The sequence below is a fragment of the Dipodomys merriami genome, unplaced genomic scaffold (genome assembly GCF_024711535.1).
Source record: "Dipodomys merriami isolate MVZ:Mamm:240054 unplaced genomic scaffold, mDipMer1.0.p SCAF_26, whole genome shotgun sequence".
Classification (NCBI taxonomy): Eukaryota; Metazoa; Chordata; class Mammalia; order Rodentia; family Heteromyidae; genus Dipodomys; species Dipodomys merriami.
Genome location: NW_027204048.1, coordinates 8101906 through 8120153, shown reverse-complemented (window position 1 = coordinate 8120153; position 18248 = coordinate 8101906). Strand labels below are relative to the sequence as shown.

Here is an 18248-nt window from a genome sequence, read left to right as displayed (position 1 = left end):
ACTCTCCAGCGCAAGAACATCTGTGAAGATTGACCGTATATTCATGGTTGCCTGGGGTGTATAACTGGGGATGATGGTGGGATGGAACAGGAAGAGAAGAGAGATGATGACCATACTCTCAAATCAATTGATAGTAGCAAGTCTGTGAGGATGTGACTCTATTTTATGGTTATGTTTTAATAAGGATGTTAACACAGATTAATATTCTGAATAAAAGTTGGAACCCAAGTCTGAAAGCAGTGGCCTTTAAATTATACATTAAAACGGAACAACTAGCCTTATGCAACGCTAAAATGAAAATGTGCAGAATTAAGTGAAATTGTTGCTAGAGGTTATGCAGTTCGAGGTTTTGATGGTGTTAGAATCTGTTACCTTTTTAAAAAATTATACTGTACTTTTTTAGAGAAGCCTAATATTTAAAAAGTATTATATGTATATAGTATATATAGTATATATATATATATATATATATATATATATATAGAGAGAGAGAGAGAGAGAGAGAGAGAGAGAGAGAGAGAGAGGAAACAAGAAAATATTTCATCACTTTATCTACCCAAGTATTTAATGACTAGATTCATTCCTTAAATATTACTTAAAGACTCTTGTACTTCAATTGTGTTACGGTAACAAAAATATGTTCTTTATTCCAGAGATTTCTGCTTATTTTGAGACCGGCTCTTCAGTGACTTATAATTTTCAAGAGCATTATACCCTAAGTGAAAACACTTCAATACCCAGAGACGTTTCGTTGTCAAGTGACTCTGTCACCCTAAGCTTCCGGACCACTCAAGCTCCGAGTTTATTACTTTATGTGAGCTCTTTCTCCGAGGAATACCTTTCCATTTTCCTGGCCAACAATGGTGAATATCAACAACAACACACCAGACACACTGAATTAGAAAAATAGGATTGTAATGACATGAGTCTTTTAGTGTTTACACTTTGGAAAGAAATTCTCATACTTCCCAACATCTTTGGTTTCTCAGTACCATCCGTTGTGGTTATCATAAAAGCTAGTATTTTAAGAGTAAATTGAAGCTAGCCATCAGTGGCTTATGTCTGTAATCCTAGCTACTCAGGAACCTGAGATCTGAGTATCATGGTTTGGAGCCAGCCAGGGCAGGAAAGTCTTCGATTAACCACAGAAAGCTGGAAGTAGGGCTCTGGTCCAAGTGGTAGAGCACTAGCCCTGAGCACAAATGCACAGGGACAGCATCCAGGCCAGGAATTCAAGTGCCAGGACTGGGGCGTGAACACTCTCTCTCCCTCCCCCTCCTCTCTCACACACATACACACTCACACACACAGCTTCCTGGACATAACAAATTTGCAAATGAACAGATTTGCCATGTGGTTCTATTTAATGAGAAGATATTTTTAATATTCCAATGAAATTTACTTTGCAGGTCATTTTGAAAGAAGATATCTGGCCATTTGGCATATATTATATCTTCGTTCTAAGTTAAATAGATTAATGGGGTTGATATAAGATTATGTAAAAGCCAATTTTCACCAACAGCTAATAACTCTCATTGCTCTTTCTCTCCTCAGTGGTTTAAAAACCAATTAGAATATAGCCACCTAAGAAGAAGAGGGAAGTGACAGCCCCTCAAACAATGTCATCTGGTGCCCTCCAAGACTGACAGTTGGCCAATAAATAAGGCCAGGCTAGGTAGTGAGTCAGGACAGCAATTTTATTTCTAAAGAAATCCTACTAAAGATTTTAGTATGGAGTGCAGCAGAATTTCAGCAAACAGGGATTATCACTATCAGAGAGCATTGTGTATGTTAGAAGATGTGGATGATACAGAAAACTTGTTTCAACAGAATCTTCTGTGGTTCAGAAACACAGAAACTATAATCAATAAACAATACTGGTTGTAAATTTTTTTTAAAAAATTTGTACATGTCAGTAATGCGTTGTCTTATTAGGGGTAGAGGCATGGCTCAGATAGAACAGCTGTTATAATTATAGAATTGAATATTGATCATGGATCGCATGGGTTTTATTTAAAGAAAGTCATTATGGAGGTCTGAGTTTTCATATGCATAACTGGAACCTTTTCACTTAAAAGACATTTGAGAGATTGCTTAGCATCAATGGGCTTTTATCTTGACTTTAACACAAAGAATGGAATCTCACTATGGGAGCAACAGGGAGGGGGAGAGGGAAAAAGCATAATGAAAAGTGAATAATTTTGAAATATGTTGCAACTATGTATGGAGGCAGCACAAAAAAATCTCTAAGAAAGCCCCTGGGTAGGGTGGGCAGGGAAAGAGAATGCAGTAGAGTGGGTTCTTCTGATTAAAACATAATATCAGTATGTACAATAAAAGAATATAATGGGAATCCTAGTCTAACATTGGAGTAGTTGTATTCCAGAATAGGTGGCTGCTATCTGAAGCAGTGCTATACGGATTCCAAAGTACACTCAGAGATCAAGAGGAGAAGATGCTCTAGGACCTAATTGAAAGCTTTGTAGAGTTTCATTTTAATTTCAGACACCATTTGTTTTCATCTTCAGGAAGTTTGCAGGTTAGGTACAAGCTGGACAGACATCGAGATCCAGATGCTTTCCGCTTTGACTTTAAGAACATGGCTGATGGACACCTTCACCGGCTGAAGATGAACAGAAAGGAAGCCGTGGTCTTTGCAGAGGTAACGCAACAGCTTCCAATGTCAAAGGAACTATTAGGAGCTTGAGAATGGAATCACAGAATGCCAAAATTGGATAATAAGCCTGGGTGCCTGTGGCTTACATCTGTAATCTTAGTTATTAAGGAGGCTGAGATCTAATGATCACAGTTTGAAACCAGCCTGGGCAGGAAAGTCCATAAGACTCCTATCTCCTACTAACCAGCAAAGTGGGAAATGAGGTGTGGCTCAAGTGATAGAGCATTACTCTTGAGGGTAAAAAGCCAATTAAGAGTGTGAGGCCCTAGAAGAGCACCAGTGGCCCATACCTATAACCCTAACTACTCAGAAGGCTGAGATCTAAGGACTGTGGTTCAAAGCCGGCCCTGGCAGTAAAGCCCATGAGACTTTTACCTCCAATTAACTCCCCAGAAGAGGCTGGAAGCAGTGCTGTGGCTCAAATTGTAGAGTTCTAGCCTTGAGCACAGAGAGGCTCAGGGCCCGGGCATGGAGTTCAAGTCCCAGGACAAAGAAAAAGAATGAGGCCCAACAAGAGACTAAATAAATTGTTGCTAGTATTTGAAAGGAAAATATGTTTTAAGCTTGAACAGAAAACTATTTTTCTGTTTTGGCTATTGGTGTCAATTCTCTTCCCTAATAGCTGAGTCTATCCTTTTATCATAGATATATCATGAAGAGTAGAACAGGGGGAAGGAGTGAATCCTGGTTGGGTATGACACCAGATGGCTTTCAGAGGTTGTTTATAAAATAACTTGCCCCTTCTAAATGTTGTTTGAGGGTGTGTGATTATTAAAGCTTTCATTGTAGCACTTGCAAATGATTTATTCTTATTTTAACTTTCCTATTGCCCCTCTGTTTCTTTCCATTAAAATGGTTGTACTTATTTTTGGATGCTTGTTTTCCCATGGGACATGTTACAGGTTAACCAGAGTGCAAAGAGAAAAATCATCTTGTCCTCAGGGACAGAATTCAATGCTCTCAAATCTCTTTTCTTGGGAAAGGTTTTAGGTAAGTGATAGATTTCCTCCCCCTTTCCCCTCCCCTGTCAAAATCATGTCATGTCACTAACTCTGGAAGCGTTCATCATGCTCAAAGGAGCTCCTTGTCTTTAGGTGAATAATAATTTCCCAGTGAGTGACAATCAAGGTACAAATTGTACTCTTGTCTGAGTGCACATATAATCACAAGCAAGTACTATCTGGTACATGAGCGAAGGGCTCCTTAAAAAAAAATTCCTGGCTGGCACTTATCTTCTCCACTTGATGATTATGAAGAATGAGTCACAGTCTTTGTCTAACACTCCTTGAGAAGTGAAATGTTCCCAAAGCAGACACACAGTTTCAGCACCAACTTCAAGCACTTCCATTCAGTTTTGAAAGTACCTTTCAGCTGGAGAGAAAGAAAAATAGTCTTGGCTTTCATCACGGAGAAATCCAGCTTGCTTTCTACCTGAGTCCTGCTTGGCCTAAGGTTTCCATTCTCTGTAAACTCCTAACAGACAAGATAAGGCATTTGCATAAATGTCTGTTACACAGGTTGAAAGATGTAGTAAATTATCTGTGATGTTAATAGGGGAGCCCTGTTTTTAAATCCCAGCTTAACTTTAATGTCATAGGTCTCTTAAAAAAATTACTCATTCATTGGGCTGGGAAGGTGGCTCAGTGATAGAGCGCTTGCCTTGCATGCCTGAGGCCCTGGGTTCGATTCCTCAGGACCACATAAGCAAAAAGAAAAAAAAAGCCAGAAGTGGTGCTGTGGCTCAAGTGGTAGAGTGCTAGCTTTGAACTGAAGAGCTGAGGGACAGCACCCAGGCCCAGAGTTCAGGCCCCAAAACTGGACCCCCCCTCAAAAAAAATTACTCATTCATGCGCTGGTGGCTTCCTTTTGTAATCCTTCCTACTCAGGAAGCTGAGCTCTGAGGATTTGGGTTGAAGTCAGCCCAGGCAGGCAAATTTTAGAGACTCTTGTATTTTATCAATCAGCAAAAGGCCAGAAAAGGAGTTGTAGCTCGAGTGGTAGAGCACCAGCCTTGTAAGAAAATGTCAAGGGAAAATGTAGAGCCCTTGAGTTCATGCCCCACTACTGGCCTGGTCTAATACCCAGTTAAGAAAATGAACTGCATTATATTAACTCTGAAGAGGACCAGAACTTACAATAATAGTATTTGCTATGTAAGTTCTTTAAATAAATAAGTTCATAAAGTTGAAAGCCTTAGTGGTTTTTTTATTCAAGAAAGTATATTCAAATATATGAAACCTAGGGAATAAAAAGCTAATGTTCACAGCCAGTCTGGGTAGCATTTGCCTTTAATCCCGACATTCGGGAGACCAAGGCAAGAGGATCTTCTGTTTGTGGCCAGTCTAAGCTACGTAGAGATTGATAACTCATAAAATAAGAACACATTTAAGTTCAAATTAATCATATGAGTGAGTTGTATAGTGCGGAGCAACTGACCTCAGAAAATTATAAATATTCATTTTCTCTGAGCCTGGAGATAGGTACAAATAATAACCTGAAATCCTTACCTGAGTTCTGCCAGGCAAGGCTTTTTGCTACTCTAAGACCATTTAATAATTGGATTAAGATGATTATTTTATGTTGAAATTTGGAGCTATGCAGGAAGTACTTTTAATTGCTTTTAATTTACAGTAAGATAGACCAGACCAATCAAATGATGGATAGAGAAGCTAATTTTTCAAAGAAAATAATTCAAAGAACACAATGGTAGGTCATTAGGATGGATTCTCATAACTCAGGGAGATCATTAATCTATTCACTGAGAACTTTTACATCCTGTGAATGTTTGTGGGTAAGGCACATCCTGTCTTGACTTATCAATAGGGAACACAGGCTAGTATGTAAGTAATTACAATAAACAGATGCTTTAATCTAATTTATGAGTATTTACCATGCTTCAGAAAAAAGAATAGCCCAGCATTCACTGTAACTAATATGTCCTATCTTTTCTTGCTGTGTCTGTATACTTTTCACTTCATGAAGAAAATTCCAGTTGGTTATCTCAAGATGGACCTTCTTTGATGTACACTCTACACGCAAAACGATCCACATAGCTTTGACTTTTATCTGATACGTAGTCTAAGAATGTGAATAAAGATGGGGAGGACAGTGGAAGGGGAGGTATTAGTCAAGATGCATTGTGCTCATTGACTGACATCATGAATTGAAACCCCTTTGCACAATTGCTTTAAGATAAAAGAAGAATGTCGACTTTTAAAACACCAGAATCCAGTAACTGTGAACCATTGTTTTTGTTAGACTTTGTTCCTTCACTCATCTCTCCCTCTTCCTTCCCTGACTCCTCTTCCTTCCTTCCTTCCTTCCTTCCTTCCTTCCTTCCTTCCTTCCTTCCTTCCTCCTTCTTACTCTCACCCCCCCCATCCCAAGGTGCCACTTTGTTATTTATGCATGCAATTAGCACAATGAAAAGCCTCTCATTGCAGCAATGCAAACAATTGCGAGCTGGTGAAGGCTTTCCCTAACGCAGGCAGGGACATTCTGGTCTCTGCTACATAGATATGGGGGTGATTCTCCATCTTCTGTCCTTGTACCTTAACAGCATGTCCCTCCCCTCCCCCCTTTTGTCCCCAGAGCCCCTGGACATGGACTCTGACACCCGGCGGGCAGCGACGCGTGGCTTCACAGGCTGTCTCTCTGCAGTGCGCTTTGGGGGCGCTGCCCCCCTGAAGGCCGCTCTGCAGCCCGGGGGACCAGCGTGGGTGTCCATACGGGGCCGGGTGACCCCAGCATCCCGCTGCACGGAGGGGGCGGGGCCTGGCTCCCCAGCGCGGGAACTGGCACCCAGGCTCTCGGGGAGCACAGGTGCGTGCACCAGAACACCCCCTAGCCCCCGCCGCACCCCGCATGCTCCCAAGCTGCCCCCGGCTTTTCCAACTGCTCACAGTCTTCCTTTGTGCCCTTCTCTGCCCTTCCTCCTGCTTCTACTCTAGGTCATTTGGGGCCAACAGATGAGGGGGAGCCCTTCCTTAACTCAGACCATAGTGACTCTGGGATCATTGGAGGTAACCGATCTCTCTTTTCTGTCATTATGATCACTTTTGACAATGAATTCATTATTAATGGAAAATAATATCTATGTACGACTCGGTGGTGAAGGACACCGTCTTCATTGTGCTGGTTTTCTGAGTTCATGCTCAGCTAATTTTAACTCCCCCACCCCCCCAACCTCAGAGGCTTAGGGAAGGAATCTCCAGTGAACATCATTTTAACAGAACAGTTTTGCCCGGCAAGCGTGGTGGCTCATGTGTATAGTCCTAGCAACTCAAGAGGCTGAGATAGGAGAGCCACAGCTTTGAGCGTCTATCTCCCATTAATCAGCAAAATGCTGAGCTGGAGGGATGACTCAATTGGTAGAATATCAGCCTTAAGCAAGCTAAGCAAGTGCAAGAAGTTCTGAGTTCAAGTGTGGCACCCACACACCCAAAGTTCAATGTGTGTAACATTAGTTAAAGCATATTCTTTTAATATGTGTGATTCCGTGTCATTATGTACATTTACCATGTTGCATCGAAAACGAACATTTCCCTTGTAAAAATGACAGAAAACAATTCAACTATTATAAAGTTTTCAGTTTCTTTTTGGATGTATTAATATCCTATGTATTAATATCTGCACCTCAATTATTTTTCTGTTTGAAATCAATAAGGTATTAAAAAATACATGATCCTTGCTGGACACCAGTAGCTCACTCTTGTAGTCCTGGGAGACCAAGATCTCAGGATCGCCATTCAAAGACCATGAGGCTTTTATCTCCACTTAACCACCAAAAAATCAAAATGGAGCAGTTGTTTAAGAAGTAGAGCACCAGCCTTGGGTGAAAAGCTAAAGAACAATGCCCTGAGTTCAAACCCCAGTATCAGCACAAAATTAATTAAACATGTGTACACACTTTTTAAAAACTTTTTTCAGTGGGAATGTGGTCAGTAATGCCTATCTAAATGTAATACTTTTGTGTTACGTTTTAAATAAAAATCTAATATTTCCTAAATCCTCATGCTTCTTCTTCTTTTTCTTTTTTTTTTTTTTTGGTCCGGTCATGGGGCCTAAGCTCTGGGCCTGGGCGCTGTCCCTCAGCTCTTCAGCTCAAGGCTAGTGCTCTACCACCTGAGCCACAGTGCCACTTCTGGCTTTTTTCTTTTTCCTTATGTGGTCCTGAGGAATCGAACCCAGGGCCTCAGGCATGCAAGGCAAGCGCTCTACCACTGAGCCACCTTCCCAGCCCCGTTCTTTTTCTTCTTCTTCTTTTTTTTTCATTACAATGACAAAACAATTTCAATATGCTTGTCATTTTCAGAATCCATTCCCAAGTCTTACAACTGTTTGCACAATATCAGTTAGCTGGACTTTCTGTGAGCTGGGGTAGTGAGCAAAAAGGTCTTATCTTTGCAATTTTCCTTGCTTCTAGTCAAATATCATTGGCAAGACTTCCCGAGTAATGCAAGGATTTGTTGCTATTAAACATTTACGACTCATCATGTCTGGCCTGGTCCTGGAAGATCTCATTTTCTAGCCATGGCCAGCTGGAGACAGAAATGAACATCTTTGGGAATCACCTTGTTTATTAGTGGAGAGTGGAATCTTGTCCTTATACACATGGATTAGTTTTTGCATAGATTTGCCTTTTAGTCTTTGCTAATATTATTTATTTAACTTCAGCTCTCTGTGGCATGGATTAGTGCTGCTGCATTAAAAGCTAAATTAAAGCTGTGAATTAAAAGCTAAACTTTAAGAGACTGGTACCCAGGCCTTCTACTCTCTTATCTTCATCTCCTGACTGTTCACCCCTGAGTGGAGTATCATTGGTATATAGAGGTTTTAAGAAATGTAGAACCTTTTCACCTATTCTTTTAAATAATCCACACTCCACATAAATAAATTTAATAAATACCCCTGTAGTATTTTTGGCAATAAGAATGGATTATGTGGTCATAAAAGTATTTTAAAAATAATTTTTATTAAAATCTACCTGTTTAACCATATTAATAACAATATCCTATATTGGCACTAACTACTGCATCCTAGCAGAAAATTATATCTGGTGTTAGGGATGTATGAGTTCACACTTTTCAATCTAAAAAGTAAAGGATTATGCCTGAATCCTAGTTACTCAGGAGGCTGAGATCTGAAAGATTGCTCTTCAAAGCCAGCCTAGCAGAAAAGGCCATCTCCAATTTACCAGCAAAAAACACAGGACCGAAATCATGGCACAGGTGGTAGAGCACCAGCCAAGTGAACATGAAGTCCTGAGTTCAAGCCCTGGCAGTAGCCAATAAAGAAAGAAAGAAAAACTTCTGATAGTTCCAATTTCTGGCTCCATAGATGGTTTATATTATCCTCTCTTTTTAGGCAATGTTGCCAGCAAAGAATCTAGTTGGAGCTTTCTCTTCTGACTTGGTGACTGTTTTTCTCTCTCCTTTCACCCCCAGGTGTGATAGCTGTTGTGGTCTTCATTTTGCTGTGCATCTCTGCCATAGTCCTACGCATTTACCAACAGAGAAAGTCCCGTAAAGAAAACGAGTCAAAAGTCTCCAGAAATGAAGAGTGCTAGGAACGCGCTGGAAAGTGAACTCAACGTCAACACACAGTCAGAGGGGGGAGAGAGTCAGGAAGAGGATGTGTTCTGACTGGCTGGCACTGCGGCTGATCTCTCCTGGCCTGGGTTTGGAAGTGGGTGTGCAGTGAGGTCAACGCACCGAGGACCTTATGGGTCTGGGTTCTGGGAGGCCCCTGCCCCGCTGGAGACACCCTACCACCGGCATGTTGGATTTGCCTAACAGTGAATGGGGGGGAATGTCAGCCCACCCATCACTGTTGAGTAGTTTCTCCCAGTTGGAATGTTCTTTTCCCAAACAGAGGCTCAATTTCTGTTAACAGTTGTGAATTTTAGCTGAAAAAAAAAAAAAGAAAAAAAAAGCCATGAAGCTTTGCCCTCCTCTAAAAAAATGGGGTGGAACCCCATGGTTTTCATTATCTGGAAGATTATAGAAATCCCTTCCTTGTTCCAAGAAGGCTTCTCACATCACTCATACCTGAAGTTTTGTAGTCCTGAACTCAGAGCCAAGTGACCTACTTTAAAAAACAGTAACAACAACATTTTTTTCCTTTCCCTATCGAAGCTCGATCCAATTCAAGAGAGAGGCCTGGAAATCTTATTTTTGGTGTCTTATTTTTTCTAATTGAATATTTTTAATCATTTTGATAAATTTTAATGTTGAAATCAATATTGAATGCTATGAAATTTTAATATTGAATTTTGTAATGGAACAGAAAATTGATAGGTAACCAGATACATTGAAGATGTCAATGAAGAGAGCCTGCCTATTTTTCTTTGCAATTTGTAGTTCAAATTTTTTGTAAATTGTGCTTATGCTTTTAACTAACCAAGGTATAAATACTGATCACTATACTACAAGTTATCCTTTATTTATATCGATAAAGAACATAGTCTTCTTAATTTTATTTACCCCATAATATTGTGAGATTATGTCAGATTCTTTTTATTTTTAAATTATTTTATATTTCTCTTTTTCTACAGGCTGTTACTGATATACCTTTGATTTACTTTGATAATATTGTACAGAATTTTTCAAATTATTAGGCAAATGGGCTTAAACTGAACAGCTCTTACTTCTTATCCAAATTTTAAATTGCTCTAGGCATGAATTCATATATTATCCTCCTTAATTTCTTTTTAAGAACATAAACTGACAGCTATACAATCCAAGGAGAGACTGTACTTACATGATCTATATGAAATCTACCATTCAAATCACAGGTTTATTTATGGCAGAGTGATGCTGGCACATGCCTATAATTCTAGATACTCAGGAGGCTGAGATCTGAGCATCATGACCAGAAAAATCCCCAAAGCCACACTGGGCAGACAAGTATGAGAGGCTCTTATCTCTGATGAAACAGCAAAGCCCTGGAAGTGGATGTATAGCTGGCATGATTGAGTGTTAGCCTTAAGCAAAAAGCCAAGCAAGAGCATGAGGCCCTGAGTTTAATAAGCCCCATTATCAACACACACACACACACACACACACACACACACACACACACACACACACACACACACACGCATAAAAAAATCACAGATTCATGATCACAGGGCAAATTCTTAATAGATCATCCCAAATTTAACCTATGCTATGAATGGAAACTATCTCCTTAGGGTTTATATATACACTAACAAAGCAGAAGATTGGAAGTAACTTGAAGGTGACAGTTACAGAAATTAACAATGCAGGGGTGCTTTCATGGAATCATCATTTGGTTCACACAGGCACGTGCGCATGCATGTGCATACATACACACAGACACAGACACACACACCACACACACACACAATAATGCTACACTTTTTAGAATCCAGATACCAATTGCCTTCCAAGGACCAATTAGATTATGTAGTTTTCCCCATGAGAGCAAGTTGGATATATGCCAGTATGGCCCTGTTACTACATAATTGAATTTTCATCTTATTAGTGTCATTTTTGAAAGCATGACTATAGATCCTGTTCCTTATATCTGTCCCCAGCAAATGATTTCTTCTCAGAATACTTCAGTGCTATTGATGTTGAACTGGATGATTGAAGAGTTTGTCTATTTCTACTGTATTACCTGATTAACACAGTAATCATGGTAATCAGTCATGAAGGAACACCTCTTTGTGAATGGTGTATGCTTTTGGGCTCTGGGTAATTTTATTTTTGTTTTTTTCTTTGATTTTCCCCCACCCTCGGATCCTGTGGAGAATGGAGAAGGATCTAACAAAGATAGGGTACATTTTATAAGCCAAGGTAGACATGTGATTGCTAAAACTTAGACAGAAACTTGTTTTATCCCATAGAAGATTTGGGGAGCTGGAACTTTCTAGAGTTACAGAGAGTAAAACAGCAGAGCCCATTGCCTGGTAGTTCTTAATAAAAATGTCTTAGAATCCAACTGCACTAATATACTATCAGTCTTCTATGCTGACTTGGATACTTTATCTTTTTATTTGAGAATAAATTGGGAATTTTAAGAAATAAGATTACTGCGAGAGGAGCTGTGAATATCTTAAATTATAACATTATGTGGGTTTTTTCCTAATTTATACAAAAATGTACTGATAAATGCACTCTATACTGGTTTGTACATTACCTTATATTTCTTGATTATTTGGAGATTGTGATTTGTTAACCTTTCTTTGATCTGATACTTATCATCTAGTCAAGTTTTCCTTTTACATTATTAAACATAAAATGAAAAGAGGAATCAATCTTCATTGATTACTAGCTGAGGAATATGTATGACTGTATATATTTAAACTTTCACCAGAGTGTAACCAATTAACCAAGTGACTAAAAATTTCTAAGAACTTTCCTTTGATGTGGCAGAGAAATGATTCATACAATATTATTTAGGTGTTTGTTTCAAGAATCATCCTTCTTAGGATAGAAAAGTAAAGATATAATGCTTTGCCAAATTTTGTTCTTAAATAAAAAAAGAAAATAACTTTTTATTTCAGAAGGCTGAAGTTTCTGACTCAACTACAAAATTCTAATATTAAAAATAGAATGGTTGGGGCTGGGAAGGTGGTTCAGTGGTAGAGTGCTTGCCTTGCATGCATGAGGCCATGGGTTCAATTCCTCAGCATCACATACACAAAAAAGCCAGATGTGGGTGCTATGGCTCAAGTGGTATAACGCTAGCCTTGAGCTGAAGTGCTCAGGGACAGTGCCCAGGCCCAGAGTTCAAACTCTGTGACCAACAATAAATAAATAAATAAATAAATAAATAAATAAATAAATAAATAAATAAATGAATAAATGAATAAATAAATTTTTAAAAAGTAGAGTGGTTAATCTAACACTGAAGGTTTATTGCTCTAAAATGGTGGCATAGGTGAACAGTATTATTGTGATATCATGGCCACATTCCAGCACAGGAAATCAGTCAATTTTTTTTTATCATTTCCTAAGTGTCTTTAAGCCTAAAGTTTATTTTTATTATAGCTCATAATGATACATGATATAGTTTATGCTCTTTCTCCATTGCTGTAAAAGATCATAGCAAATTCAGAGTATTTTCTTTAATATTATTTTCTTGAGTCCCTCACACTAATGGAGACATGAGATAGAGTTGACCATGTTTATATAATAAACTGTATTTTGTGTGTGTGCATGTAATCTGTGTATGTATTCTATGTATCACATATATAACGTAGAATATATGCAACACACACACACACACACATACACACACACACACACACACACACACACACACACACACACACACACACACACACACACACACACACACACACACACACACACTCCCAGTACTGGAGCTCAAATTCAGGGCTTCATGATTTTCCTTAACTTTTTCACTCAATGCTGGTATGCTACCATTTGAGCCACACCTCCACTTCTGGCTTTTTGCTGGTTAATTGGAGGTAAGAGTTTCTCAAATTTGCTGAAGCCAGCTTTGAACTGGGATCCTCAGATCCAGGTTCTGGAAGATTAATCTGTCTGTCTTTCTGTCTGTCTGTCTGTCTTTCAGATTTGTAGATGAAGAAGTCAAAACAAACCTCTGAAATTTGTCTAACCAAGGTACAACCCTGTTCTGACTAAATTCCCAGCCCTTCTTCCTTTTCACTCCACTAAGAAGATCTCACCTTATTTAGCAGAGTAGAGCATGTGAGGTGACTGGTAGTCTGTGTCTCTAACTTGATCAACAATTGAGTGTGTTTCTTCAGTTCTTTTGTTTGAAAAACATACATTTGATGAGAAATTCACTTTGAAGTTGTTTTTCTTTGATAAAATATTACATTCACCATGTATATCAAGAAGGCAAACAAATGTCCCTTTTTTAGGGTATGAATATATTTTCAAAGCTGGAGAAAAAATAATCAAACAAGTTTTTTTGCTTTACAATTATTTTTTTAAATTAGCTAAACATGCTTAGATTAGGGTGACTGAGAAATTTAGTTAATAGGTTATTCTGTAATTAAGGAGAACACAATGTTTTACCCAGGAGCAGAAATTCTGAAGCAGAAAATAAGGAACTTCCAACTCTAGGGATCCAGGATAGTAGTAGCCAGCCTTATTCAGCACTCTTCTAAAAGCTGCATGTGCTGACTTATTAAAACTCAAAATCCTAATAAGGAAGCCATTAAATCAACTCATTGTTACTTTATAACTCTTATTACTGCTCTATTGATAAAATTGAGTTGCATTTGTGGGGTAACAAAGAGTGCTATAATCTGGCAATACAATGTGGAATGAAAATCTGTCATTACAGCAACATGGGTGAAGTTGAAGAACACTGTAATAATAAGCGAAGAAACCATACACTGAAAGACAAATCCTGCGCTGCACAGGAACAAATGAGCCCACAGGAGTGGAGAGTAGAGTAGGGGTTGCCAGGATGAAAAGCTACAAAATCTTGGTCAGCTAGGAAGAATAAAATCAGCCTGCCTGCCTTCCTTCCATCCCTCTCTTTCCCTCCTAGTTCTTTCCCTTTTTCTCTCCCTTCTCTCTCCTCATCTTCCTTCTCTACCTTTCTCTCTCTCCTTTACATTCCCTCCCTCTCTCTCCTTTCTCCTCTTTCTCTCCTCTCTCTCCTTCTCTTTCTTTCTCCTTCCATCTCCTCTTCCTTCTCTTCCTTCTCTTCTTCTCTCCCTTTCTCTCCTTCCCCTCATCATGCTCTTCCTCTTCTTCCTCTCTCCCTCTCTCCCTTTCCTTTTCCTTCTCTTCTTTTCTGATACTCTTGCTAGTTTTTCTCTTTTCTTCTCTCTCCTCATCTTTCTCTTCCTTCCTTCTTTCCTTTTTTTTCCTTGTTGTTGTCATGGGGCTTGAACTCAGGGCCTGGGAACTGTCCCTGAGCTCTTTGGCTCAAGGCTAACACTCTACCACTTTGAGCCATCTCTCCACTTCCATTTTGCTGGTGGTTAATTGGAGATAAGCTGGATCTTACTGCCCAGGCTGGCTTTGAACCACAATCCTTAGCTATCAGCCTCCTGAATATCTAGGATTACAGGTGTGAGCCATCAGCACCTGATCTCCTTTCCCTTCTTATTTCTCTTATTTTTCATAAGATTTGGCTATTTCCATGTTGCTAGGAGGATGGATCTCAAATATCCTCATTGCAAACAATTGTCAAATATTTGAAGTGATGAGCATGTGGGATTGTTCAGTTGAGCACATTTTAAAATGAAGGTATGGTTGGTTGGTGGTTTGCCTGCTGCCTAACCAATGTGAGGGAGGGGGTGGTGATATTCCTAAACACTGTTTTACCAGTTTATATTCTAATGTAAAATATGCTAATAAATGGAGCTTTATAGTTGACAGAATGGATGATAAATATCCTGAACTGACTCTTGAGACTTGGACATCTTTTGTCTTGTTTTTAAAATTTATACAATTACCTCACTATAACATTCAGCATTTAATCCCATTTACAATATTCCAGAATAGCATCAGATCCCAGTTTCTAAGAGAGATGTATAGAAATGAAGGAAGACAGCATATTTGAAATATAGCTGCTAATTTGAGTTCTTTTTGTTAGTTTTGTTTCAGTTTGTTGAGGCAGAGTCTTGCTCCATAGCCCAGGTTAGACTTGAACTTGAGATCTTCTTGTGTCAACCTCGCAAGTGCAGGGATGATAGGTGTGTACTACCATGTCTATTTAATTTGAAAATTTGTTGCTTATGTATACTTATTTTAAAAAGGAGCTGATATCAAAAATTCATTCTCTCCCAAGTGAAATTTCTGTACCATCAGAGTAAGGTTTCTTGTTTTTGTTTTTGTTTTTGTCTTGCTCCTTTCTTTTGTGCCAGTGCCAACCTTAAGCTTAAGGCTTCAAGCTCTCACTTAACTTTCTTGCTCATAGATAGCCCTCTTCCACTTAGTTCATGTCCTGCAGTCTGATATTTTGCTAGTTAATTAGAGATAGAATCCCCCAGAAATTTCTGTCTTGGCTATTTTGGGGGGGGGCTGATTCTGGGGCTTGAACTCAGGGCTGGCCATTGTCCCTGAGCTTCTTTTTGCTCAAGGCTAGCACTCTACCACTTGAGCCACAGCTCCACTTCTGGCTTTATTTTTTTGTAATTTATTGGAGATAAGAGTCTCTTTCCAGCTTCTAGACATGATCCTCAGATCTCAGCCTCTTGACTAGCTAGGATTACAGATATGAACTATTGGCACCCAGCTATGGGCTAGTTTTGAACCCTGATCCTTTAGATCTCAACCTCCTGACTATCTAGCTATACAGAAATGAACCATCATTACCTGAATAAAGTTTCTTATTTGCTCATTTTGACTAGGCTTTCCCTTGTCTTCAAATGTCATTCTGATTCTCTTTAATGATAGAGATGGGATTTTACTTTCTCTAAATATCTAGTATCTGTATAGTAGGGGGGTGGTGTTTAAATAACATTCAATGAATTGATAAATGCATGCATCAATGACACATTCTATTTCCCCAAATACTGAAAATACAGATGGAAGACAAGAAGAAATCTACCTTGTGAGACAAATATAATTGGAAATAATCCTTTTAGTATACAGTAATTATAAAACCCCAGGGTCTTACCTAAATAGTTTACTTTGGTAAAGGTATCAAATCCTTATGATGACTTTGTGAAGTGCCATTCTAATATTATTTCTACTTTACTTTGTAAATGTCTTATTACTTGTAAATAGTTGTACAAAGGAGATGCCATTTAACAAAGCAGTTTATGAATATAACACATTTTGATCAGTGTCACACCCCTCAACATTCTCACCCTCCTCTGGCCCCCCCCTTCCCTTACTTTTCTTAATTTTGTGGTATATATAATGAATTCTTGATCGCATTCTGCCCTCTTCATTGTTTCCACTTTGTAAGTGGGCAGATGGAAGCAGAGTTAGTTAAAATAATTTACCTTGAGTCATTCACTTAAAGTGCACTTGAAGTTATCCAATCTGGCTCCTATCTGACTTGAGAGCCCAATCTCTTAACCAGTGTACACTGTTGTCTCTTACAGGGAAACATTTTTTGTGTATTGAGGTGGTGGCAAAGAGAATTTATAGAGGGCTATTCCACAGAAATAATTCTAAATACTTAAAATTTTTCTATGGAACATCTGTCTCTTATTTCCAATGTTTGACTACTTTGTGTCAAAGAAGGTTATGGTTTTTTAAAAAAAGGTATTAGAGAACATCACAAATCATATGCATTCGTTAGCTTTCTGTGACTATAAGAAAATACCTGAGATGAATAACTTAAAAAGAGAAAATAATTCCAGTCCAGGATCCAGCAGAGCCATTGCTTTGGGTGTAGAAATTCCAGATGGCAAATGGCAGGGAGCACATGGCATAGTAAACTATTGCTTTTATGGTGGGGAAGCAAGAGGGAAAGAGGAAGGGACTGAGCTCCCAGAACACCCTTCAGGGCCACAGCTCCAGTGACCTAAGGACTTCTCACAAAACCCCTCCTCGAAAAACATCACAGGACCTCACCCCCTGGGTACTAAGGCTTCAACAAATGAATATTTGAGGGAAAAGCATCCAAATTATACCACTGTGTAACTCCTTAGAAGTAAATGTAAGTGAATTGCTCAAAAGATACTTTTCAGTGGGAAAAATGTAGTGTGTATTTTAAATAAGACAAGTTGGAAGCGTGCAGAAGGCATATTTCAGTTGAGTTAAAACTGCATACAGTTTATCCATTAGCTCTAAGTTTGTAACAACATAAGAAAAGGATGGAGTATGAAAAGCATAAAGTGGGAAATGTACTTCATGAGTCAGAACTTTTTTTGAAGGATAATCATTAAAAGAAGACTAGATTGTCTTAAAGACTTCTTTCTCAACATTTAATTCCCAACTGGGCATTGGCTGCTGGGAATTGACCCATTGTTCCTGGCTACTCAGGAAGATGGAAGCCAAAAGGATTAAGGTTCAAAACCAATCTGGGCAGACAAATCTCTGAGACTCTTATCTCCAATAAGCTAGCAAAAAACTGGAACTAGAAGCATGACTCAAATGGTAGAGCACTAGTCCTGAGTGGAAAAAAGTTGAGTGAGCAAAGCAGACTCTGGGTTCAAACCTTTGTCTTGATGGGCAAGCAAGCTCATGTGCACATGGGCATGTCTGTGAACACACCCACACCCACACCCACCCACACATACACACACACACACACACACACACACACACACACGCACGCATGCACACACGCACATGCACGTACACACACCACACAAAGTAGCCAGACCATTTTCTTTAGACATGCAAAGAAGAACTACCAATATCTTAACTGTACTTCTAACAAAGACTGGATGACCTAAGTAATAGATTTTTCTATCATGATGCTGGAAAGGTGGGAGTTAAAAGCTGCATCTGCTTCCTGGCTTGCAGTTAACTGCTTTCTCCCTCGATGCTTACTTGGCCTTCCCTTAGTGCACAGGCAAGAAAAATGAGAGATGTCTCCTTCCTTTCCTTAGGAAACACCAAATTCCATCAGGAGGACTGTACCCTCACGGCCTAATCTGAATCTAATTACCTTCCCAAAGCCCAGCCTC

General features: G+C 39.1%; 1 protein-coding gene across 1 annotated transcript in view; it reads left to right on the top strand.

Annotated features, from left to right (window-relative positions):
• Positions 1–12138, top strand: part of LOC138836949 (contactin-associated protein-like 3) — a 138129-nt gene extending 125991 nt beyond the window's left edge. Inside the window, exons 19-24 of the mRNA XM_070035649.1 lie at positions 654–863; positions 2529–2662; positions 3580–3667; positions 6269–6499; positions 6628–6699; positions 9124–12138. Coding sequence (XP_069891750.1) covers positions 654–863; positions 2529–2662; positions 3580–3667; positions 6269–6499; positions 6628–6699; positions 9124–9245 — 857 coding nt within the window. The 3' untranslated portion in view covers positions 9246–12138. The remainder of the gene's footprint in view (positions 1–653; positions 864–2528; positions 2663–3579; positions 3668–6268; positions 6500–6627; positions 6700–9123) is intronic.
• The last annotated feature ends 6110 nt before the right edge of the window (positions 12139–18248 follow it).